At 32.4% G+C, this 26,766-nt stretch overlaps 4 protein-coding genes across 6 annotated transcripts; all 4 read right to left on the bottom strand.

Annotated features, from left to right (window-relative positions):
- Nucleotides 1-1,968: 1,968 nt before the first annotated feature.
- Nucleotides 1,969-16,084, bottom strand: LOC115886401. The gene is made up of 10 exons (XM_030905528.1): nucleotides 14,892-16,084; nucleotides 12,535-12,786; nucleotides 12,202-12,363; nucleotides 9,532-10,551; nucleotides 5,801-6,385; nucleotides 5,168-5,419; nucleotides 4,840-4,991; nucleotides 2,624-3,683; nucleotides 2,318-2,569; nucleotides 1,969-2,155 (listed from the first exon to the last, which is right to left on the bottom strand). Exons 1-10 carry the CDS (start codon nucleotides 15,937-15,939, stop codon nucleotides 1,989-1,991), a joined length of 4,950 nt encoding a protein of 1,649 aa, XP_030761388.1. The 5' UTR covers nucleotides 15,940-16,084; the 3' UTR covers nucleotides 1,969-1,988.
- Nucleotides 4,707-10,632, bottom strand: LOC115886395 (cytochrome P450 6A1-like). Of its 3 annotated transcripts, XM_030905523.1 has the most exons (4): nucleotides 10,216-10,632; nucleotides 9,532-10,113; nucleotides 5,168-5,419; nucleotides 4,707-4,991 (listed from the first exon to the last, which is right to left on the bottom strand). In XM_030905523.1, exons 1-4 carry the CDS (start codon nucleotides 10,574-10,576, stop codon nucleotides 4,825-4,827), a joined length of 1,362 nt encoding a protein of 453 aa, XP_030761383.1. In that variant the 5' UTR covers nucleotides 10,577-10,632; the 3' UTR covers nucleotides 4,707-4,824. The 3 variants fall into 3 exon arrangements, with proteins under 3 accessions (XP_030761383.1, XP_030761382.1, XP_030761381.1); XM_030905522.1 differs by having other exon boundaries at nucleotides 9,532-10,632; XM_030905521.1 differs by lacking the exons at nucleotides 9,532-10,113; nucleotides 10,216-10,632 and adding an exon at nucleotides 5,801-6,958.
- A 679-nt stretch (nucleotides 16,085-16,763) lies between the features above and the next one.
- LOC115886402 (probable cytochrome P450 6a14) lies at nucleotides 16,764-18,789 on the bottom strand. Its single transcript, XM_030905529.1, has 3 exons — nucleotides 17,768-18,789; nucleotides 17,255-17,506; nucleotides 16,764-16,930 (listed from the first exon to the last, which is right to left on the bottom strand). The coding sequence occupies exons 1-3, from the start codon at nucleotides 18,600-18,602 to the stop codon at nucleotides 16,764-16,766; spliced, it is 1,254 nt and encodes a 417-aa protein (XP_030761389.1). The 5' UTR covers nucleotides 18,603-18,789.
- Nucleotides 18,790-21,139: 2,350 nt separating this feature from the next.
- LOC115886394 (cytochrome P450 6k1-like) lies at nucleotides 21,140-26,292 on the bottom strand. The gene is made up of 3 exons (XM_030905520.1): nucleotides 25,177-26,292; nucleotides 21,698-21,949; nucleotides 21,140-21,515 (listed from the first exon to the last, which is right to left on the bottom strand). Exons 1-3 carry the CDS (start codon nucleotides 26,240-26,242, stop codon nucleotides 21,352-21,354), a joined length of 1,482 nt encoding a protein of 493 aa, XP_030761380.1. The 5' UTR covers nucleotides 26,243-26,292; the 3' UTR covers nucleotides 21,140-21,351.
- Between the last annotated feature and the right edge of the window lie 474 nt (nucleotides 26,293-26,766).

Below are 26,766 nucleotides of genomic sequence, written 5' to 3' on the forward strand. Positions count from 1 at the left end.
CTTCAGCGTAAGAGCCAGCGCAGTTTGCTCAAAGAGCCGTGAAATTTGCGCGGTTGCCCTTTGTGATAACTGCGCCGCAATTGAATAATCGATAAGGGAGTGGTTACCGCCCATGTTTCTATTGCAGAAGGGATCAAATTGGTATACGAGGGATGTACAGCTGGTTCCAATAAAATTGAATACGATTTAAAACATATTTTTATTATTTCGGGCAGTATATTCTATGATACCAAAGATGATACCAGTCCTCCATTTCTCTACTCATGTCATACTGACGTTCTGAAAAATTTATTTGCGACTTTGTCAAAAGCAAAGTTGTTTTATACAATGTCACAATAACCTTAACATGTCAAAGTACTTGACACCACAAATATACACTGCCCAAATATTCTAAAAAAATGTGTAAAGAGTATTCATTTTTTTTGGAACCCGCTGTACAATACTTATACAATATCACTTTGTATATACAGGGTGATAATTTGAAAAGGAACAGTATTTAATATTTGACTATACAGGGTAAATTACAATTTAAATTGCTGTTATTGAAATTTAAAATTTGTTCTTCATTTCAGTTCAGATATATCAAAATTCACAACTTACCCAACTTAATATATTTTAAAAAAATGTTCTAAATTAACGTACAGATGCTCACAAAATTTCATTTTAAAATAAACTGTCGTTCTCCTTGGAGATTCCGCGTCGTACGAGAAGCGCTACCCTGTATTATTTGTATTCATTAACCTAAAAATAAAGATGAATCAGAAAATAATGTAGAAAATAATCCTAAAATATACACCAGAAATCAGAAACTATAAAAACAATCTTAATAGAATAAAACTAAAAACTATTTTTTCCGTCACCCCTCGTATAATCAATTCTCTGTCATCCCTGCCCATTAATTTCTCCTAATTATTAGGCCACGCTTCTGTCATCCGCAGCGCAATATGTTTCTGTCATTGTCTAGGAGCGGTTAACGCACACACGTACACGGTTCAAAGAATATTATCGCCCCACTTTTCATCCTTTTTGCACCCTGTATCTGTCTCCCTCGTCCCATCGCACCCCCTCGTGGGAACCGCGGGCGTCCCATTCGAATTCATTGTTGCGCATTGTTTGCCAACAATTTTAAGTGTGGAAGATTACTGTCATTTTTTCGAGATTTGAGGAGAGGGTGGACGAATTGTCGCTGACAAATTAATAGGTTTACGTTTAAAAAAGATACGATTAGGCAGGGTAGTTTTCCTTTTTTGTGAGATCGGTTTGGTATAACAGGAATTGGGGAGGTTGTTTTTTTTCGCGAACATTTATTTTGAAAGTTTGGAATGTTTGAAAATTTTTTGGGAATTTGTTTAGTGTTTGGTTAAAAAACATATTTTTTGATAATATGGCAACATGGGTAGTAGATTAAATTTACACAAAGAAAACCCAGAAAAGATCCAGTGGTTCGCAAAATTTAAGCAAAATAATTTTTGTTTAGAAATTTTCAAAGTAAAATAACTGTTATTTTGGACTTATTTGAAAAACGGTAAAGAGAAAATATGTTTCTTTTATCGAGATCTACCAACCCTGAAAATATTTGCACTCATTTAAGACTCACCCTGTATATTGTACGTGTCTAAAAACCAAGCAACATTTTTAGGTACATCACATTTTTCAAATGCATTTCCATTGCATTTGAGAGGTCAAAAGCTTTTAAAAAAATGAAAATAAAAATCCAGGTACGTATTTAAAAAATATAACTTAGACATATTTTTGTAAAGGTTAAGAGCCACTAAGTAGTTGATATCGCCTTAGATCCTTAATCAAGGATATTTTTACATGAAAACATATAATGTTTTAAATTTTAAGTGCTATACAAAGATTTTACAAGTATACAGACAATACTTATATAGAACAAGTACCTATATCAACACTTCTAGATAATTTAAATGCAACAAATTATTATAACTATTTAAATAAAAATACGAATGTTTTTAAATGCCTTTATTTTATGTATTAGTGACATTCACCCACACATCTCCTTTCACACTGAGAACAAAAATTGATTCCGGATCCATTTCGACAGGCAGTTTTGTTTTTTCGTTTAAAGTATACTTAAATTTTCTCAAAAGACTGATAATGCCCAATTTAGTTTGAAGCATTCCAAATCGCAGTCCTAAAAACATAAATAAAACTAATTTATTAATTTATTTTAAAAATGCTAAAGAGAAAATATGTTTCTTTTGACCAGATCTACCACCCCTTAAAAACTTGCACTTATCTCTGGGACACCCTGTATATTATTTTAATCAAAATTTGCTTTGGCCTTCTATCTTACCTATACACATTCTAGGTCCTTCACCAAATGGTATGAAGGTAAAATCAGGTCTTTTAACTTTGTTCTCTTCGCTAAAATTTTCAGGATTGAACTTTTCAGGATTGGGGAAATATTCTGGATCGTTGTGTAATCCCCAGGCTGGTATAAACAGTTTTGTACCTTTTTCAATTACTACATCAGTCCCTGGTACTTTGTAATCGTTACTACATTCCCGTGTAATCAAAGCACCTGGAGGGTACTTTCTCAAAGTCTCTAAGAACATAAACTATAATAGATAACAGAGTACTAAATTAATGACATACACACCATTAACCACTTTATCCAAATATTCCATCTCCATAACCGATTCATAAGTAATATCACCACCATTTTTCTTTATCACATCCCTAATTTCATCTCTTAACTTATCCTGTATTTCCGGATGTTGAGCCAGCTCCAACATAGCAAAAGACATCGTTGTTGATGAGGTTTCAAATCCAGCAACAAAGAACACGAAACACTGAGCAATAATCTCTTCATCGGTAATATTCTCAGTTTTCTTCAGTTCCAACAGATAATGCAAGTAGTCTTTCCTTACAAGATTATTTGTTTCTCTAAATCTGATCGTATTTTTAACAGTATTCACGTAAAAGTTCGTTACTTCATGTCCATAAAGATTGAATCCTAGGTTACTCAACACCCATGAAGGTAGAAGCTCACTTACAAAGAACTTGAACATCCCCAGGTTAAAAGTTTTAGTGCCATACGTTTTAAAATCATTATCACGGTATTCTAGAGAGTTACATTCGATACCAAACCCACAACTTGCAATGACATCGGTGGTAAATCTTCCCCCAGTTTCTTTAATATTCACTGGTTCTTTTTTTGCTTGATGAGTCTGGATAACATTCTCCAAAACCTTGACTTTATCCAACAAAATCTGGAACATCAGCTTCATTTTACCCGCTGTGAAAGTGGGAGTCAATTTTGATCTAAGGGATTTCCATTCATCACCTTCTAAGTTCAAAAGGTGCATGGTTAAGATGTCTTTTTTGTGGTGGTATAATCCATGTCCTTTGAAGTAAGAAAAGTCCTTCAGCATGATATGTTTGATGATTACTGGATCGATGGGGATGTATAGAGGTTGTAAGAACATGTAAATACCAGCATGTTTTAGGTTATGAGCTTTTAGAAAACGGTATCTCTCCAGAAATATCTCAAATTTTGATTTTTCGCCTATTAGGTCCTTCCTGGCATTTCCAAAGAAAAATTCAGGTTCAAACTGGTACACTCCGCGTCTTTTCCAGTAATTTAATCTCCATTTAATGTAAATAACACAGGAAACTATCACTAGAATTATGTAAAATATCATTTCAAAACACGAATAAAATTATAGGAACTTGAATACTGCAAATTCTCACATTAGTTATATTGTTGCTATTTATATAAATAAAATAAGTTTAAAATAGCTTGAATAAGGATTGTTATTACGTCATCAGATAAATATTACTAAGGTTAAAAAACAATTCGTTGCGAAGCTAGAGAAATACTGCATGATAAATAAAAAACTTGAATTTTTTATAACGTTTATCTTAGCGAATGATAAAGTTTGTCTGTAGTTTGTTAATTATTATTAAATAGTATCAAAGTCAAGTGTGTGTTTAAAAAAATTATATTATGAAAATCATTCTCGAAATTGTTTTAAAAATATAGATATTATACATTACCTTGAAGATTTTGATTAATAATTAGAGAATTTTTGCTTGTTTTACTAAAAAATTATCATATTAGATAAATTTAGCACCATTGATAATTGATATAACTGATGTACCAGACCAGAACCATTTAGAGATTTGGAGAACTAACCTTAAGGTTTTTAATTATTAACTAGCGTGTACCCGCGACTTCGTTCGTGTCGAATTAATCATTTGTAATGGTGATGATAAAGCAAAGCAAGAAAATCCATTAACATACAAACTGGATAAAATTTTCTCGCATTTATGTCAGCATGAGAAAAAACAATCTGTGAAAAAAACAAACCCCTCCTTATCGAACCTCTACACCCTACAGTCAATCCGTTTGCCAAAAATCAGCTTTAAACGTCAAGCAGTTTAAGCACAATCGTGATTACTCGAGGTCATATTTTATGAAGCACCCTGTATAAATTTTTAGAAAATCTTAAAATATGTAAAAAACAAAATAAAATATACGTGTTTAAGCGCTTTTTTCGGAAACTTTTAAATAAAAAATATCGTAATATTTGAGGGGTGGTTTCACCCCCTTGGAACTGGAATTTCGAAAAATCTCTTCTTATCGAACCTCTACACCCTAGAATCAACCTGTATGCCAAAATTGAGCTTCTTACGTTGAGTGGTGTGAGCAGGATTGTGATTAATCAGTGAGGCAGTCACTTAAGGATTTTATATATTAGTATAGATTTAGGATATATATGTAAATATAAAAAAAATAATCAGTTAATCACAAATACCCAAAATATTATTTGCAATTAGAGTTATGGTCCTTATAATTTAAACTTTGGATACGTTGAGCCAAACATCTCCTTTGATATTAAGAACAAATATGGCTTCAGGATCTATCTCTATAGGAGTTTTAGTTCTGCTATTCAGTGTATGTTTGAAATTCCTGAGTAGGGCTATAAGGGCCAGCTTAGTTTGAAGAACACCAAAACGAAGACCTAGAAAAGAAAAATTGAAAAGTAAATACCTACTATTCTTTATAATACATATCAATGGATCAATGGAGTTCATATCTATTAGACATATCTATGATTCTATTTTACTCGTGCTAATTTCTTAAGCCTGGATATTCATAATCGTATTCTAAAAAACTGTGTCTTTGTAAAATAATTACCTATACACATTCTTGGTCCTTCTCCAAAAGGTATATAGGCAATATCCGGTCGTTTTGCCTTATTTTCGGTACTGAAATTTTCTGGATTGAATTCCTCGGGATTGGGATAAAATTCTGGATCTCTGTGAAGTCCCCAGACAGGTATAATTACTCTAGTACCTTTCTCGATGACCACTTCCGTTCCAGGAACTTTGTAAGTCTTCGTACATCTTCTAGGTATAACAGCACCAGGGGGAAATTTTCTTAAAGTTTCTGAAATATAATGCCGCATCAGTATCAGATTTGTATCTGTTCTGTGGTATCAGTAAGTAAACAGTGATTGATGCATGATCCTTGGAACCTCTTATATAATGCTTAATATAAAAATCAAATTCTTAATATAAAACACGAAACGTCGGTTTGAAAATCTGATAACACCATCTGATAAAATAAAAAAGAGGAACGAGAAACATTTATTTTGTTATGTTTATTCAGAGTCATAGAAAAATAAAAGTGAAATCGCGAATAATCAGTTTTTTTCAACAATCTATTCTAGCTTCTGAGATCTCAACGAGGAGGCTCAAATTTAGGACACTCTGTACAAGAAACTTGTATTTTTGGATAATGCCATTTTTAGTTATGGTTATGACATACCGTTGACAATTTTATCCAAATATTCCATTTCCATAACAGCGTCACAACAAAGATCTCCACCATGCTTTCCCAGAACACTCCTAATTTCATCTCTCAACTTATTCTGAATTCCTTCATTCTGCGCAAGTTCCAACATGGCGAACATCGCCGTCGTACTTGACGTCTCAAACCCAGCAATGAAAAATATAAAACACTGAGCGATAATCTCGTTATCAGTCATCGTTTTGTTGCGTTTTAGTTCCAGCAATAACTGAAGAAAATCACTTCGAGATATACTGTTTTTTTCTCTGTATTGAAGAGTTTGTGTCACTAAGTCACTGAAAAACTTTGAGGTCTTATATCCATTGCTTCTAAGTCCTAGATTTGCCAATAGTCCAGCAGGGAAAGTTTCGATCAAGAAGAATTTTAGTAATCCTGGATAAAAAGCCTCCATGCCAACTCGAGTGAATTCGTTATCAGGATCTTCCATAGAGTTTGCTTCAACTCCAAATCCACAACTCGCTATCACATCACTAGTGAATCTCCTCATCATATCTTTGATATTTATTGGTTCATTTTCTGATGAATATGAATGGATTATTTTTTCTAAAATCGTAGTTTTATCCAGTAAAATCTGGAACATTGTCTTTATTTTTAATGAAGAAAACGATGGGGTTAGTTTAACTCTCAATTGTTTCCAAGCCTCGCCTTCTATGTTAAAGAGGTTCATGCTAACTATGTCTTTTTCATGATGGTACATTCCGTGATTTTCAAAGTACGAAAAATCTCTTTGAAGAATGTTTTTAATAATTTGGTGATCAACAGGAAGATACCAGGGATCGAGAAAAGCATACATCCCACATTGTTTCCGATTCACTGATTTTATATAAAGGTATCTATCCCTAAATACTTCAAATTTCGATACAGAACCTAGCACTTCATTCCGGGTATTTCCAAAAAAGAATTCTGGATCTAACTGGAACAATCCTCGTCTTTTCCAGTAATTCAACCGCCATTTTACGTAAATCACAAACACTAAACTCACCAAAGGAATGTAAACCAATAACATTTTTAATATGTTTTACACATCTTTAAATATAAATGTTTTTATGTTGAATAATGCATGACTGTTAATTGTTGCTATTTATATTTGTTATCTATATGTATTTATTTGTTTAATAAACCTAATGCACTAAGGAAAAATAATCTTGGATTGTAAGAATAAACGCAATGTCGAAACAGAAAACAACATACCAGGAGAAGTCAATAAGTTATTACAATCTCTGTCAATAAAGGGCAATCATAGGGTTCTTGCATAAGTTCATAGTAATTGCATTGTACCGTTATGCCTCAATCCAATATATTACTTGTTGGATTACTTGTCAGCCACCATATCTACATGATTTAGCTCTGTATAACTATTGATTTGAAAGTGGTATACCGGGTGACGCATCGACGTTGGAGACATAGGAAATCACATAGGTTTTTTAATGCCTATTTAATTTTTTTGATGTGTTGTGTGTCAGTTATTAAATAAAATATCTTCTTAGACCGACATTGTCTTTAATGTTGATATTTTATACAACATTATAGTCAGATGCAGGTATCACTGATTCGTTCTGAGAAGTTCATATTTGAAAACTGTCAGTGACACCAGTCTGATACAATATTAGTTCTAGAAAATATTTTATTTCATATGTTTTTTTCTTTATGTCATAATTCGATTTGTACAAAAGTATTTTTATGGCTTCAAAAAGTCGAGTTACAGAACCACTAACACCGACTATTATTAATACCAATTAAATAATAATTATATACCAATTCAACTATGATAAAATAGAGCAATTATGAGACTTCTCCTCGTATTATTATGGTAATTAGTTTTTATTTCAATAAAATTTGCAGTATTTAATGTTAAAATAAGTTAATTATTTCATTTTTTAATCGACACAAATATAAATGTATGTAATTTTACCACAAATCCGAATATATGTTTTTAATAAAATAATTAATTACACTGCCCTCACGTGTATATCTTTAATGTAGACTCATATATTTTATTGAAAGGATAGGTTGGTATTTTCCTTGTATTTAAATACCAATTTTAACTGATTGAACTAATTTGGTTACATGTTGGAGAAATATTTTTAATAATCGTAATGATTTAATTATGATGTTAATTGGAACCAGGGATTGATTTTATTATTTTTAATTTCCTAATTCACTTTTATTACTAGCTGTGTTAATTTCCCCACGTGTTACAACAATTATTAATTATTGGGTGTTTATATTTTATAATGAGTTAACCAATTGATAAATTTATTCTCGTGCAGTGTACCCATCCTCCGCTACTGAAGTTATTTCCATAGTTATTGATGATTGAAAATGATAATTGATTTGAAAATAGAAACGCGTTTTAATTTTTAAGAAAAAAGTAAACTATATTTTCATATTATTTTTTTTTAAACGGTATGGCAATTTTTAAAAGTATAAACGGGATTAACCATTTTAGATCAAGCAAAATCTTTTATGAAGAATGCATTTTTCTCAAAAGTTAATACCTTATAAAAACGTTTTTCCGCCTGTAAATACAATTCGGGGACATACAGTATATAAAATTAAACTTATTCTTTATTCTGAGATAAAAAAAAACGGCCAATGAGTCGCAATGGGAAAATAACATTATGACAACATGATATACAGGGTGGTCCGAACTGTATTCCGAAAACTTCGGCAGCATATTCTGCAGATAAAAATAAGTAAAAAAGATCGTATAAATGCATGTCCTAAAATGTTTAGTTTCGGAGATACAGGGTGTAGAAATTTCATTTTTATTTCGATTTTTTTCAAATAATTTCTGAAATAACGTCAATATATGGATGAAAATTGGTGTATGGGAGTTTTTTGACATGAGAAATTTGGATTTTGATGTCAATCTGCCTCCTACTTGTAGAGGGCGCTTGTTGATAGCACCTACGTATTTTTTAACTGGTTTGTAGAGTAATAACATTTTATCCGTCCCTGTATAAAACTACTGAGTTAGAATATGCATTTACGAAGTTCTTTTACGTAAAAAATGTCTCTTGGTAAAAATTGCTACGAGTATGGTTCTCGAGATATTTCGAATCTAAATTATCAATACCTGTCATCATTGACATACATTAAATATGTACGAGTCATGTTGATATCAAAATCAAATTTATCACATCAAAAAACTCCCAGACACCAATTTTCACCCAAATATTGAAATTATTCTGAAAAAATAGAAATAAAAATGATATTTCTACAACATCTCTGAAACTAAGTATTTTAGGATATACATGCATTTATACGAACCTGTTTATTTATTTTTATCTGCAGAATATGCTGCCGAAGTTTCTGGAATACAGTTCGGTCCACCCTGTATATCATGTTGTCATAATGTTATTTTTCCATTGCGACTCATTGGCCGTTTTTTTTTATTTCAGAATAAAGAATAAGTTTGATTTTATATACAGTATGTCCCCGAATTGTCTTTACAAGCGGAAAAACGTTTTTATAAGGTATTAACTTTTTGAGAAAAATGCATTCTTCATAAAAGATGACACCTGTAAAAAAAGTAATAAAAAATAAAACCTAATAGATTTTGCTCTAGTTTTTGGTGGGGGTGGGGGGTTGGTAAGGGGGTTTTGGGGAGGGTTAAAAATTTAAGAAAATCGTAACTCAAAAATTGCAATAGCTAGCGAAACGCGGTTTTTATATTTGATACATACCATTAACAACTTTATCCAGATAATCCATTTCCATAACAGCTTCATAGCAAAGATTCCCATGTTTTTTCAAGACGCTCCTAATTTCTTCTCTCAATTTATTCTGAATTTTCTCGTTCTGAGCGAGCTCGAACATGGCAAACATGGACGTTATACTCGACGTTTCAAATCCAGCAATGAAGAACAAAAAACACTGAGCGATAATTTCGTTATCAGTCATATCTTTATTGCTTTTCATCTCAAGCAATAACTGAAGAAAGTCGCTTCTGGACAGGTTATTTTTTTCTCTATACTGTATAGTTCCAGTCATAAAATCCATAAAGAACTTTGTGGTTTTACGTCCGTTCATTCTCATTCCCAAATTGGCCAATAGCCAAGCGGGAAATGTTTCTATGAGAAAGAATTTGAATAAACCTGCATATAAGAAATCCATGGCGGTTTTCGTAAAGTCGTTATCAGGATGTTCCATTGAGTTCGATTCAACGCCAAATCCACAACTTCCTATTACATCGCTAGTAAATCTTCTCGTTATTTCTTTAATATTCATTGGTTGGTCGCTAGATGAGTATGAGTCTATCAATCTTTCTAAAATAACATACTTATCTAGTAAAGTTTGAAACATGGTTTTTATTTTCATCGAGGAAAATGATGGAGTTAATTTAACTCTGAGTTCTCTCCACGCCTCACCTTCTATGTTAAAGAGGTTCATGCTAACGATGTCTTTTGGATGATGGTACATTCCGTGACTTTCAAAATGTGCAAAATCGTTTTGAAGTATGTTTTTAATTATGTTATGCTCTATCGGAATATACCAGGGATCCACAAAAGCATACATCCCGCCATGTTTTTGATTCAACGACTTCAGGTACCTGTATCTTTCCAGAAATACTTCGAATTTTGGGGCGGAACCTAGTACTTCGTGTCTCGTATTTCCGAAAAAGAATTCTGGTTCTAATTGGAATAAGGCTCGTCTTTTCCAATAAGTCAACTTCCATTTTACGTAAAACAGGAACAAAAAACTCACTAAAAAACCGTACACTAGTAACATACTGATTTTGGTGTTTAATGTTTGCTTCTAAAATTTCTTTTCAAATATACAAATGTGATTATTATTACTTTCGTTTTTATAGGCTATCTCGGAACAGGTACAAAACTACAGGGGCATCTCTATAAATAAGCTGTTATAAAATCCATTTGCACCAATAGTAAGTTTTTAGTAATGTCCCTAAATAAATAGAGTACACTGGAGACATAATGGTAGATATTTGTGACATGTTGGCATGTGACATTCCATTATCAAGGTAAGTTCATAACCAAGGTTAGAAACGAAATATATAGTCCAAGAGCTAGCAACGTTTTCGAGAAATTATTTTAAGACGTCTGGCTCTGATATATCTTTTACTATGCTCTCTGGAACAGCATGCGGCCCGTCTGGCTGCCGATACCCGTTGCGTTCACTATTGCGCATCGAGACATATTCGATTTATATTCAATACTAGAATTTAAAGGACTAATAAAAATATAGGATCTTCTTTCAATGCGCAGTAGGGAACGCAACGTTTACCGGCAGCCAGACGGGCCGCATGCTGTTCTAGAGAGCATAGTAAAATATATATCAAAGAGCCAGGCGTCTTAAAAGTGTTTCCGACGTTGCTAGCTCTCTAAATTATTTCTCTAGCTTTAGCGCGCTTTTACACACACCGGCAAAATCGATGCCGGTGCCGGTCCTGAAATCCGATAAAATTACGACTATTTTATCAGATCTGAGCAAATACAATAGAGTTAAATACAACTGGCGGAACCGGCGCCGGCTTTGCACACGTGCAAAGTTGCATTTAATTCCATTGTATTTGCCGGTCCACAACTATTTTAGCGGATCTGAGTATATGTGAAGGAGCTAATTTATTTATATTGCAATCGATTTCAGCACCGGCATCGGCAGATGCCTAGAGTTGTAGTGCTGTAACCTTTATTGTAACAGAGGAAATTGCTGAACTATATCTATTCATACGTCGATAAAATAATATTGACTTGACCCCGTATTAATAAAATGTATACACTGTAAGTATATTTAATACGTTAATTATTTCGTGCTTTAATTGATACATTTAGAACTAAAAATATATTACAAAAAAATACAAGAAACGTACAATTTATGCAATAATTACTATCTTTAGTGCTATAACCGTTTATAGTTGACTAATAATTACTTTTTATTAATTTATAAATCCAAAGAGTGAGTATTTTTCCTTGTTTTCTTGTATTATCTAAAAAAAAATACTCTCAAATTTGTATTTATTAATTTAATGATTTAAGTATACAATTAATTGCGCCAGGAAAATTTTTTAAATATACCTAATTAATATATTTTTAATTACATAAGTTATTGATTTTTTGAAATAAAAATCGTGGTGACTTCCGCAGTAATATTGTGTATGTAAGTGATGAAGAAATATTTTGTTCGTAGTTTTTTTCTTCCCTTTAATTCGTTCAAAAGAACTCAAAAAATCATATAAAAGATGGTAACTATTTTTGTCTTTCCTTATTTACCTATGAAAAGAATACTGTATTTTTTATTAGACGAATGAGATAAAAAAACGTTAACGATTTTTTGTAGTTAGTATAGTAAAAAATATATCTTATTATTTATGTTAGATTTTTTATTGATTCAGATTTTATTGACATTGAGCCAGACATTTCCCTTAACGCTAATAACAAAAAATGCTTCTGGATCAATTTCTACAGGCGTTTTCGTTCTCCTATCCAGGGTGTATCTAAAATTCCGTAGCATGGCAATGAGAGCAAGCTTGGTTTGAAACATACCAAGTCTAAGACCTGAAATACAATATCACAATTAGATAAAATATAATGTGTTGCTTAATGACATGTCAATATTTTTAAGGGGGTGATTCGAGGATATATTCTAAGAAAAAATGTTTAAAAAAAATAAAACAGTACATTTAATACTCTCATACTCTTTAATTATCACTTTTAAATAAATCATACCTATGCACATTCTAGGTCCTTCTCCAAAAGGTAAAAACGTCATATCCGGTCTCTTAGCCTTATTTTCAGCACTGAAATTTTCTGGATTGAATTGTTCAGGATTCGGGTAAAAATCTGGATCTCTGTGAAGTCCCCAGACAGGTATAACTACTCTAATACCTTTTTCGATAACCACTTCAGTTCCTGGTACTTTGTAGGTCTTCGTGCACTTTCTGCGTATAACTGCAGCTGGTGGAAATATTCTTAAGGTTTCTGAAAGAGTATAAGTAATTAATAAACTATACAAAGCTGTCCTAAAAAAAACAGACATCCTGCACAGTTTTCCGAGAAAAAAAGTTCGTATAAACTAAGCATGTCCTAAAATGCTTAATTTCGGAGATACAGGGTGTAGAAGTTTCATTTTTATTTCGACTTTTTCAAATATTTTATGAAGTAACATCAGTATTTGGATGAAAATTGGTGTCAATGTGGTGAAATTTGATGTTGATGTCAATATTACTCCTACTAGTAGAAGGCGCCACCTACATATTTTTTAACTAGTTTGAAAAGTAATCACTTTTTGTTCGTACCTATATAAAACTACTGAATAAAAAAATATACATTTACGACGTTTTCTACGTAAAAAAGGTCTCTTGGTAAAAATCGATACCAGTCATGTTTATCGAGATATTTGGAATCGAAATCATCAATACCTGTCATCATTGTCTAAATTAAATATGTTGACTAAATAGTTATATATAAGACTGAAATAATAAATTTGAAATGATTTTGTGCCAAAAGTTCAACCGAAACTGTTTTATCATCGTTTTTTTTTGCAGAAAAATTTATCTTCTTACGACGCCGTCTCCTTTCGAAGGTTGGTGATCCAAATAGCTAACGTCATTCTAGATACAGCCATACGAAATATGTCGATTGATGAGCAACCAAACCATCTACGAATGTCCTCTAGCCAGGAATTCTGGCGTCTGCCGATAGATCTTTTGCCCTGGACTTTGCCTTCAATTATTAATCTGAGAAGTTCATACTTTTTACCCCTCATTATGTGGCCTATGTAGCGTGTTTTTCTTTCTTTGATGGTAAGCATGAGTTCTTTCTGTTTTCTCATTCGATTAAGAACCTCCACATTTGAAACTCTTTGGACCCATGATATTCTTAATATACGGCGGTAAATATACATTTCGAAGGCATCTAGTTTTTTTTCTAACGATATGTCAAGAGTCCAACTCTCACACCCGTACAGGAGAACTGAAAAAATGTAGCATCTGACCATGCGTACCCGTAGCTCCAAACTCAAATCTGACCTTGTGAAAAATTGTCTCATATTTATAAATGTTTTTCTAGCCTGTTCTATGCGGCTTCTAATTTCTTTCTTCGGGTCGCATTGATCATTTACAATACACCCCAAATACTTGTATGAAGACACTTGCTCTACTGGGTCACCGTTGATATCCAGGTGAATCTGCACAGGTGTTTTGGTGAATGCAAGAACCTTCGTTTTTGTGGTATTTATGAGGAGACCGCAGTTTTCACTATGCCGAACTAATTCATTCATTAGCCTCTGCAAATCTTGTTCATTCTCGGCCAGCACAACTGTATCGTCGGCATACCTGATATTATTGATCACTTTCCCGTTAATCTTAATTCCACATTCGATTCCTTCTAGAGCTTCTTTGAAGATAGCCTCTGAATATATATTAAATAAGAGCGGTGACAGCACACAGCCCTGTCTTACACCTCGTTTAATCGTGATTTCTTCTGACGATGTTCCTTCAATTTTAACCACTGCGTTTTGCTGCCAGTAGAGATTTGTAATCAATCGAATTTCTTCTCTATCTATTCCGGTTGTTTTGAGGACTTCTATAAGTTTTTGATGGTTAACGCAGTCAAAGGCTTTTCTATAATCTATAAAACAAGCGATTACATTGACATTCATGTCTCTGCAACGCTGAGTGATAACGTTTAATCCGAATAACGCCTCACGAGTACCTAGGCCACTGCGAAATCCAAATTGAGTGTCGTCTAGTTGGTATTCGCATCTTTTATAAATTCTGGTGTGAATTATTCTGAGAAATATTTTGAGGACATGGGACATCAGACTTATCATGCGGTATTCATCGCAGTTCGAAGCGTGGGTTTTCTTTGGAAGGGTAATAAATGTCGAGCGCAGCCACTCCGTTGGGAAGTTTCCGGAATACAGTTCGGACTACCCTGTATATTTATAATTATTTTATTTTTGTTTCCTAAATTATTTTGATTAAAAGAAAACGTGACTAAAATTTTGTTTAGTATGATCTTTATCTCTTTATATCCTATATTTACTTCGTACTTAATATTATTTTATAATAAATATTACATACCATTGACAACTTTATCCAAGTACTCCATTTCCATGACAGCATCATAACACAATTTATCATCGTACTTTTTCAAGACCTTATTAATCTCATCTCTTAATTTATTCTGAATCTCTTGGTTCAAGGCAAGCTCTAACATAGCAAACATCGCTGTGGTGCTGCTAGTCTCAAACCCGGCAACAAAAAACACAAAACACTGAGCTATAATTTCGTCCATGGTTATCGTTTTATTTTTCTTCAACTCCAACAACAATTGAAGAAAATCGTTCCTATATATGTTGTTCTTTTCTCTGTATTCTACGGTTTGTGTAACTAAATCGTTGAAAAACTTTGAAGTTCTTCTTCCGTTACTTCTCAGACCTAAGTTAGCTAAAATTCCACTAGGGAACGTTTCCATTAAGAACATTTTTAACAGTCCTGGATAAAAAGACTCTACACCACTTCTAGTAAAGTCATTATCAGGGTCTTCCATAGAGTTAGCTTCAATTCCAAATCCACAACTTGCTATGACATCACCGGTGTACCTACTAGCAACATCTTTGATATTCACTGGTTCACTGCTGGATGAATAAGACTCAATAAGTTTCTCCAATATCACAGCTTTTTCAACTAAAATCTGGAACATATTTTTTAGTTTAGATGATGAGAATGAAGGGGTCAATTTTGTTCTTAGTTGCTTCCACTCATCACCAATCAGATTAAAGAGGTTCATGCTGATAACATCTTTGGGGTGATGGAACATTCCATGGTCGTTGAAGTGGGTAAAATCATTTTGGAAGATATTTTTGATGATCGTTGGATCGACAGGAAGGTATAGTGGTTCTATAAATCCATATAATCCTCCATGTTTTAGGTTTTTAGACTTCAGACGGTTGTATCTTTCTAGAAACATCTCAAATCCTGACACTTTTCCTAATATTTCTTTTCTGGTGTTTCCAAACAAGAATTCTGGTTCGAATTGATATAGTCCATGCCTTTTCCAATAGTTTAAGCGCCATTTTACAAAAACCACGAATAATATAACTATTAAAACAACGCAGAACAACCACATTGCACAACGTTAAACGCACTTTCACTAACAATAAATGTTTTTGATATTGAGTTCTATTTATATACGCTATCTTTACTTATTAAACCAAGCAGATCATACAATAAAATAATAATTGTTTCATAATATTGAATTATGAATACAGAAAATGAATAATTAAATAAAAATAATAAATAAAGTTTTATTGAACTTATCTTTATTTTTATAAAATTGATGTAGTATGCGAATACTATTTATAAAATATTTACAGTCAAGTTGTGTAATATTAATTATAGATAAATATTTATTTATAACATTTTCAAGATAAGATATTTATATTATTTTTTTACACAGGCAGACGACATCCTAGAAATGAGAGAAAATACAATTTTTACGTTATAATTAAAAAGACATTTATCAACTGTCATTTTGCCAACAACTTTCTAATATTCTCTCATTGAACAGACTATACCTACTAGTTAGTTTAGGAGCATTAAAAAATATATAAATTTATTTTAATAGACTCAAAAACAAAAATTAAAAAAAATATTATATGTATTTTTTTGGAATTTAAGTTTTAAATATTTGCATATACAGGGTGAGTCTGCATATAGAGGCTATAAGATTTTTTTAATCGAATAATCAAGTAACTTGGTTATTTTTGACTTATTTGAAAAACGGTAAAGAGAAAATAGGTTTATTTTATCGAGATCTACAATAATAAAGTAAATCAATAGCCTTAAAATATTTGCACTTATTTAAGATTCGCCTTGTATATTGTACAGTACACAATGGATAGTAATTATTACAAAATGCGTAACTTATTTCTAATAATCTTGTTAAGAGATTCAAATTTTAGTGACATCGAGCCAAACATCTTCTTTTATTTTAAGTGTGAATATAGCTTCAGGGTCTATCTCTATAGGGACTTTGGTTCTGCCATTCAGAGTGTATTTAAAATTCTTTAGTAATTTTATCAGAGCCAATTTCGTTTCAAGAAGCCCAAACCGTAGTCCTGAAATCAAATTAAAACAGAGATTAGTGCATAATATGAACATGCTGTGTCTATCTAAAATATTTAATTTCTGACAAGAAAGATCATACAAAATATTGGAAAAAAATATTAAACTAATATAATGGTTGAATATATTATGTATCAATAGAATACAAGACAGGAATCTTAAAACATATGATAATACAAAAAAATAATTGAAAAAAAAAACCAGCCTAACATTATGCTCCTGAAAAGGATATTAATAATATAATAAAATAGATAAAAACATTTTAAACCTAATTCTGGAATGTTTTTTTAATAAATTAATCTTTAAATTGTGCATACCTATACACATTCTTGGTCCTTCTCCAAAAGGAATGAAAGCCATATCCGGTCTGTTCGCCTTGTTTTCAGCATTAAAATTTTCCGGATTAAATTGTTCTGGATCAGGATAAAATTCCGGATCTCTGTGAAGTCCCCAGATGGGAATGATTACTCTAGTCCCTTTTTCTATTATTACGTCGGTCTCTGGGACCCTGTATGTTTTGGTGCAGTTTCTAGGTATAATTGGACCTGGTGGATATTTTCTTAATGTCTCTAAAATCAAAATACTATATAATGATAATGGTAAACTATCTAAGAGCATGGTAGTGCCCTGCCAAGTTATGCAAAGCTATACCATACTTTTCTCAAAGCAACCCCTGTGTCATTGGCACTTTTGACCACTCTGTAACTTTTTTGTGGATAAATCAAGACTCCTTCATTTTTTGTGATCAAGAGGACATACAACTACACTCACCTTAACAGAATATGTTGACATACAATTATAAATACAATTAACTACATACTATAACATACCATTCAAAACTTTATCCAGGTAATTCATCTCCATCACGGCATCATAACAAACATTTCCATCATATTTTTCCAAAACTTCTTCTATTTTATCTCGTAGTTTATTTTGAATTTCCTGATTCAGTGCTAATTCCAACATGGCAAACATCACAGTAATGCTAGTTGTTTCAAATCCAGCAGCAAAAAATCCGAAACACTGAGCAATTATTTGGTCGTCAGTCATTTCCTGGTTTTGCTTCAATTCCAGCAATAATTGCAGAAAATCATTTCTGAAAACCTTGTTTGTTTCTCTGTACTGAATGACCTCACTTATCAAGTTGTTAAAGAGATTATTAGTGTGTGCTCCATTTGCTTTGAATCCTAGATTTGCTAGAATCCCACTAGGAACAACTTCCATAAGGACAAACTTCAATAATCTCGGATTGAATGTTTCTACGCCACATTTCATAAATTCTTTGTTTGAATTTTTCAGCGCATTTGTTTCAATTCCAAACCCACAGCTTGTTATCACATCAATAGTGAATCTACTAGCTACATCTTCAATATTCAGCGGTTCGTTCCTGGACGAATAAGAACCTATTACTTCTTCTAAAACCTCAGCTTTATCAACAAAAATCTGAAACATACTCTTCAATTTTGAAGAAGAAAACAACGGGGTGAGTTTAGCTCTGAGATTTTTCCAATCTTCATTAACTAAGTTAAACAGGTTCATACTTATGTTATCTTTTGGATGACAATACATTCCGTGATCATTAAAGTAAGAAAAATCTTTTTGAAAAATGCTCTTGATGAGCTTCAAGTCCACAGGAAGATACCAGGGATCGGTAAAGCAGTACATACCACCGTGTTTTTGATTTAACGATTTTAGATGCCTGTATCTTTGCACAAAAACCTCGAATTTTGATGTGCGACCAAACAGATCTGTTCTGGTGTTTCCAAAAAAGAATTCTGGGTTCAGCTGATACAACCCTCGTCGGTTCCAGTAATTCAACCGCCAGTTTACGTAAAATACAAAAACTAAAACCACTAGAACTATATAAACTAGTATCATTATAATCGTCTTGTGTGGTACTGATTTTTTTCGAAATATCACTACAAATAAAAGACGTTTTTCTTTAAATATGTGAAGATTAAACGGAATTTTTACATTTATTTATTAAGATTATTTATAACTATTTGTTTAAGCTACTTGGGTTAACTACCTAAAGTAAAATTAACCGTCAAGCTAATACGTACAAACCAATATCAATTTTAACGTTTATTATATACATTTTTCTAAACTTTATGAAAAATAAAAATATCAGATTAGTTTTCTTTGAATATGAACATTACTTTAAGTATACGTTATTTATAACTCTTTGTCTTATAGTCTTATAGCTAGACTACACAAATATATACATACACTGCTATTCTTTATTTAATTTTCCAATTATTTAAAAAAAAATCGTAAATAATTAGTTGTACAATAATCTATGAAAATTCTTGTCGCCTCAGCCTGAATATCTGTTGCTAATTTACTTATTTCGTTTTGAGCCATTTCTGGCTCCAATTCAATCAGCAATCGACACGAAAAAGAATTAAAAAATATTAACTCAAAACTGATAATTAAAGAGACAGCTATAGGAGACAGCTTTATTTATTTGTCAAATTACATAGAAAGCAACGCCAAACCAGCACAATATTTTTTCTACTCGTAATAAATTCCTTGAAATAATAATGTTTGAATATTTTTTAAAACGTAACTCTCTATGGAAAAAATATTGTTTTATACACGACGATAAAATTGCATTATCGGCTCCCGAAATTAATTCAATCCAAATCTTTTGCAATTCGTTTTTAGATCTTTCAAGGTAACTTATATAAAAAATTCAAGTTTTTACCGAAACTTCCTAATTGAAGGTATTTTTCCTTGGACTAAGTGGAGACGAATCCAACAAATGAAAGATCATTAAAATGGGTCCAACCGTTTTTGAGTTACAGATGGTACGAGGCATGTTTTTTAAGTAAGTACCGTTTTGGAATTAAAAAAAACGTGCAAAGATATCGCAATAATTTTATTTTTACATGAAAGCCTGTACCTTAATCTGCTTTTCTACATAATTTCCGTGAATATTGAGGCACTTGTCATAACGTGGCACCAGTTTTTCAATACCCTCCTCATAAAATTCTGCCGCCTGACTGGTTAACCACTGTATCACAACTGTTTTGACTTCGTTATCGTCTTGAAGACGCTGACCGCCCAGGTGTTTCTTCAGGTGCAGGAATAAATGGTAGTCACTGGGCGCCAGATCAGGGCTGTATGGAGGATGATCTAGAGTTTCCCATTTAAAAGATTTGATGAGATCTTTGGTCCGATTAGCCACATGTCGACGGGCATTGTCATGCAGCAAAACGATACCCTTACTCAACTTGCCACGTCTTTTGTTTTGGATTGCACGGCGCAGATTGTTCAATGTCTCACAATAAGATGCTGCATTGATTGTCTCATTACGAGGCAGAAACTCCACTAGCAATACTCCTTTTCTGTCCCAAAAACTGTGCACATGATTTTCCGGGCAGAAATTGTTTGCTTAAACTTCACTGTTTTGGGTGATGATGAATGTCGCCATTCCATGGACTGTTGTTTCGATTCTGGTGTGACGTAGGCCACCCATGTTTCGTCACCAGTAACAATTTTGTCTAAAAAATCTTCACCTTCATTGTGGTACTGCTCAAGGAAAGTCAATGCACTGCCTAGACGTTGGGTTTTGTGCAAATCCGTCAACATTTTCGGAACCCAACGTGAACACAATTTCCGGTAATTCAAGTTTTCGGGCACAATGCGATACAAAACACTACGAGAACATTGAGGAAAGTAGTCGCACAATGATGAAATTGTAAAGCGTCTGTTTTCTTTCATCTTTTCGTCCACTTTCTGCACCAAATCTTCATTAACAACCGAAGGACGCCCACTCCGTTCTTCATCATGCACATTTGTGCGGTCATCTTTAAATGCACTCACCCATTTCCTGACCATTCCATCACTCATAATGTTTTGTTCGTAAACTTCACAGATCTCACGATGAATATCGATCGGTTTTACGCCTTTAGCACTAAGAAATCGTATGACAGCCCGTACTTCACAATCGGCGGGGCTTACGATTGTCGGAGGCATCTTAACACTCAATAAACAACGTATACAATGAAGAATCAGACTGTACTGGCGTCTGTGCATAGACAAGAGATGTAGGTAACAAGCGCGCATGCGCGGAACGCCGACCGTAGCGCTGCGGCGGCGGAATCGCAAAACGGTACTTACTTAAAAAACATGCCTCGTATAACTGACTCGACTTTGTTTTATTTATTAGATAGAAAAATAATAAAATAAAATAAAAGTTTATACAAAAATAGAGTTTTAATAATACAATTTGTTTTTATTATAAATATATGATAAACTAATAATACTAGATAATAAATAAGCTAAATTTTAGCTCAAAAATAGACACATCACTATATTATATACAACAATGATTTTCTAATTAGATAATTTAACATTTTTATTTAATCAGATGTATGTAGTTTATCAATAAAACAATTTTATTGATTTCCTAAAGTTCACTTGCGTTCAACCACACGTCCCCTTCAACAGCCAATATGAAACTGACTTTTTCAAACTTGATGGGAGTTTGAGTTTTGTCGCTTAGGGTAAATCTGAAGTTTCGCAGCAAACTGACCAGCGCAACTTTGGATTGTAACTTGCCAAAACGCAAACCTGGATCAAAAAAAAAATATTCGAATAAAATAATAGTTATTTTTTATACAAGACGATAATGCAATTTTATCGTCTTGTATTTTGGTGATTTTTTAAGCAATTTGTATCTAAATTATTTGACTTTTTAGCACCTTTTTAAATCAAGAATTAAAGTTCTCTATAATGTGAACGAGTAAACTCACCTATACACATTCTAGGTCCTTCTCCAAAAGGTATAAAAACCATTTCGTGGATTTTGGCCTTGTTTTCTGCGTTAAAGTTTTCTGGATTAAATTTATCAGGATTGGGAAAGTATTCTGGATCGTTTTGGATACCCCACACTGGAATCTGAACGTTGGTTCCCTTTTTAATAACCACATCCGTGTCGGGTACATGGTAGTCTTTGGTACATAACCTGGGTATTACAGGAACTGGTGGGTATTTCCTCAGTGTTTCTGAAACAAATTAAAAGAATAAAATAGGGTAAGTTAGTTAGTTAAGTGCTGTTAAGAAGGTGAGTTTTATTGATGTAAATAATAACTCTCCAAAAAATTTTATATGTGTATTTCGCCACTGCAAGAGAGAGAGAGAGAGAGAGAGAGAGGTATTGATTTATAGAGCGCGTCAACAGCGAGGGTTTTTTAGCGCTAAATAATAAGCTTTATTTAATATGAATATGATGTTATTTTAAATTATTTTAAAATAGAAATTAAAGTTTTTTCGTTATGTTGATGCTGTCTAAGAATTCCATAACTTTACTAATCGTCGAAATGTTAAAAGGCGCGAAGATATTCTCATAGGTAACAGCATTAAAGAATCTAGACCTATGGGAGGCACTATTGCCACATTTTAGATAGTGGTCTACTTTAATTTCGAGGAGTAAACGACTTGAACAATGATTTAGTGCCTAAAATCAGAACAAATAGAAAAAAACTATAGTAACATAAGGGTAACATATTCATAGAGCCTCGAGCGGTAAGTATTTCTTCGCTTCTCTGTTAATATTTTGGCAATTCCTTTAATCGAAAAATACAATGAATAGATAATAATGTTTTTATTAAAACCCCACTGCATTTACAAATACTTCTCATTTGTCAGTGGGGTTTATTACGATTAATGTTGCCTAACCAGAATGATTGTAATAACAAAAAGGATCTATTTCTAGATAATAATATTTACGTAAAAGTATTTTTTGTTAAAATATTAAAGATAAAATACGGAGTATGTACTTCAAAATTAAAATATACAAAAAAATATAGCAGTGATGGATCAAATCTAATTATACCGAATGAACGAAAAAAAACGGTGTCATGTTAGCTTGGAAATGACAATCTATGATATTCACCATATACCTTTACATATTTAGTGACGGTGATTTAAACTGGCTAATCTTATCAAAATTTGGATATATAAAAGTATTATCTAATTTTTTTAAATTTGTTAATAATATTTTTAAATAAGTGTACAAAATCGTAGCTCACAAATATTTTACTTTGAGGATAATCTGGATTAGGAAAGAAAGTTGAATTTTTAGTTAAATCTGAAAACATTGAACGATTTATTCTATGGTTATCTGTTATTACGTCTAGAACTCTAAAGCCACATTTTTGAATTAATGTTATGACATTTCTGGTAATTGGTGTCATTTCCGAGCCTTTCATTCTGTGCACAGGTAATAATTTGATTACTTCGCAGACATTTCCAAAAGCCGAACAGATCATAAAAGCTAAAATGGTTGTAGCCAAGGAGTTGTGGTTGGAAGAAACACCTACTAATTTTTTCCCCCTATAATCTAACCTTTTACTTATATATATTTCATCAATTAAAAGGACAGCAACTTTTTCATGGGGTTTTAAAGAGTTCGAGATATAATTTAAGTAATTACATGCAGTTCTGTCATTATCAGTAGAATTAGAATACACAGTAGGGGCGACATCAAGACTTGACGAAAGATATTGAAGATATCTCTTTGCTGGTAAATTTAAATAGTCCCGCAATAAATCGTATGCGCAAGGGGAAACTGTATATAACATAAAAGACATAATTACAGTGTCAGATGAATATCGTTTTTTTCTTTAAAATCAGTAACTTCAATTGATCAATGAACGAGTTTCAATTTTTGATCAATCACGAGTTTTGTGATCCTCTGAACTATCTTCCAACATTTCTGGAGTAATTTTACTACAAGCCTCATTTAAGCAACATAAACCTTTCTCAATTAAACATTTGAATGATTTGTCAACATTGTCATTTGTTGGGGTCCTTGTATCTCATTAACAGATTTTCTAACTCAGACCATCTAAGTTAGTTTCAGATTAAAAGGTAAAATCCAACTTAAATAGATATATTTTAATTCTATTTCATTTAAAAATACTTTAATCACCATATCCTGATTGACTGAAATTTGATTGGCTATCGAAACTGGTTCTTTGCTTAAATTAAGATTACAAAAATGTATTCTATTTGCTGTATTTTCGATATCTGTTACAATTTTTGGTTGTCCAACAATCAGAAATATTAATTTTACTATTATAATTGTGGATTAGATCTTGAAAATTATTAATTATATCTGATGTTTCAAAAATGTAATTTAAATGTTCTTGTCGATCTATAACTTCCTTTCGTCTTTCATCTGGGCTTTTTCTAGGCAGTGGTACTTTTTTAGATAAATATTGAGGTAAATTTGGAAAAATAGAAGGGACAGCTTCAGGCCTTAATCTAGTTTTTGTAGGTATTTTTTTTAAAGTACCATCTGGTAAAAGAAAATTGCCCTCCCTAATAATATCACTTTCAGGAAAATGCAAACCACAAACAACTGAATATTTTGAAGGAGACCAATTTTCCCGTGGTATGGCTTTCAACCACTTACCTCTTAATATATCAGTTTTAGGAATCTGAAATGTAGATACAGATTACCCTCCAGTATTTATAGTTCTTTTATAATTGGATTTACATCCAGGGACACAACAGGTTTTCGTCATTACTTTAAATTAAAATTATACGTATGAACACTTTAAACACAAATAGGTACTTAACTATTTAAATAACAAAAACACCTCTCACATAGACATACAAGTTTAAGTTAACACATAAACACGATTATTTTACAGAATATATAAAATGTTTTTTAATAAAACTTATAACTAGCATATTTGTAACACTTCGCCAAACGGAATATATCCACTTTTTAGTTTATAACACTATAAACTATAATTAAAAAATAATTATAGAACAGGCTTGCAGTGGTTGCAAAAGTTCATGGCGACGTAACGCCATATTAGAACAGTTATTTTTTAAAGTGCCGAACATTTAGTTGTCACGATTTTGTGCAATCTTTTTGTTTATTTATTGGCCTACAGTTTATTTTAATGTTTATAGAAAATAAACTATTTAAATACCCATTAGAAATGTTAGATTTTAATATATTTTAAAAGTATTTCTTAAATGTATGTAATTCAGTTAATGAAAATAAACAATTATTAATAAATTTTTGTTTGTCCGAACATTTAGTTGTTAGGGCTCGTATTTGAAAGGCTGTACAAGGCAAATATCGCGAGTTTTTTAAAATAAAGATGAAATAGTTTATAAGCAATTGCTAACATATAGAATCTCCATCCCAGATAAGATAATTTCCTGTTTACTTTTAAACTAATTATTATTTTTAATTTATTGTAATACATACCATTAAGAACCATCTCCAAATACGTCATTTCCATGATAGCATCATAGGTAATCTTCCCATCGTGCCTCTCCAACACATCCTTGATTTCCGCCCTCAACTTATCCTGAATCTCCTGATCCTGACACAACTCAAGCAAAGCAAACGTTGTCGTGGTGGACGAAGTCTCATAACCAGCAGCGAAAAAGACGAAACACTGCGCAATTATCTCATCTTCTGTGATAGAATCCGCCTTATCTTTTTGATTCTTCATCTGTAACAACAGATGCATGAAGTCCTTTCTGATCACTTTCGATTCCTCCCTGTATCTAATGGTATCCTGCACCGTTTTCGTGAAAAATTCGTTAATCTCTTTAGGAAAAGCGTGAAATCCCAGATTAAAGCATAAATCTAATAAAAATTTTGGAAGGCCGTTCATTACAAACACTCTCCAGGTCGTGGGTTCGAAAACTTTCTTTCCGTACTTACGGAACTCGTTCTCAGCTTCATCTAAACAGTTGCTTTCAATTCCAAACGCACAACTGGCAATTATATCTGTCGTAAACCTTGCTATAACTTCTTTTATATCAAGGGCTTTGTTATTTTTTATGTGACTCCTAACTAGTTTTTCTAAACCAGTAGTTTTTCCAACTAAAGTATCGAACATCAACTTCATTTTACCTGAAGTAAAGGTCGGAGTGAGTTTAGTTCTTAGCTTCCTCCAAGGATCGCCGTACAGTCCGAAAAGGTTCATGGTAAGGTTGTCTTTTGGATGGGAGTTGTCTCCATGGCCCAGAAAATATGGGAAGTCTTTGATGACTATTCTCTTGATAATGTCTAAATCCACTGGAACATATACTGGTTTAATCATCAAGTAGACACCTCCGTGTTTCTGGTTTAGTGCTTTGAGTTGCCTGTATTGTTCGCTAAAGGCTTCGAAAATGCTTGCTTTTCCTAGTAACTCTTTGCGGAAGTTTCCAAAAAGAAATTCGGTGTCAAACTGGTATAAGCCAGCTCTTTTCCAGTAGGATAATTTCCATTTTACGTAAAAAACAAAAACTAGGATGGCTGATATTAAGTACACCAACATTTTGCTGAGAAAGGTGAAAGGAGACTGTTGATCTCGACGGTACTGTTCGACATATTTATAATAGTTGTAAAAACGCAAGTAAGATTCGGTCGTCCTATCGAATCTCGTATATTCGAACGTATCATTATGACAACCACTTTATAATGTTGTTATGTTGTCGGGTTGCAAGTGGATTTGTGATGAATCATTGAATCATTAATAAAACTCGCAAAATATAGATACTCATTTCCTTAAGCAAAATTATAATTAACTCTACAGGGTGTTCCTTAATTATATTCTTAATAATTTATCCTGAGAAAAAAACTACAGCGTATCTCAGAAATAAGTGCAAGTATTTTAATTTGGAGTATAGTTCAACCCCAGAAACACGCCTATGAGGTTTTTTTTTCACAAAAAAAAATTAAAAATTCGGAATGTTTTGAAAAAAAAATGAATTTTTTTTTAGTTTTTAGTATATTTTATAATTTCTTCATAATATGGCAACATAGGTTTGGTTTTTAAATATACTATATATTCTGTTTTTT

This window comes from Sitophilus oryzae, unplaced genomic scaffold, assembly GCF_002938485.1.
Source record: "Sitophilus oryzae breed Bouriz unplaced genomic scaffold, Soryzae_2.0 scaffold_488_pilon_pilon, whole genome shotgun sequence".
Lineage (NCBI taxonomy): Eukaryota > Metazoa > Arthropoda > Insecta > Coleoptera > Curculionidae > Sitophilus > Sitophilus oryzae.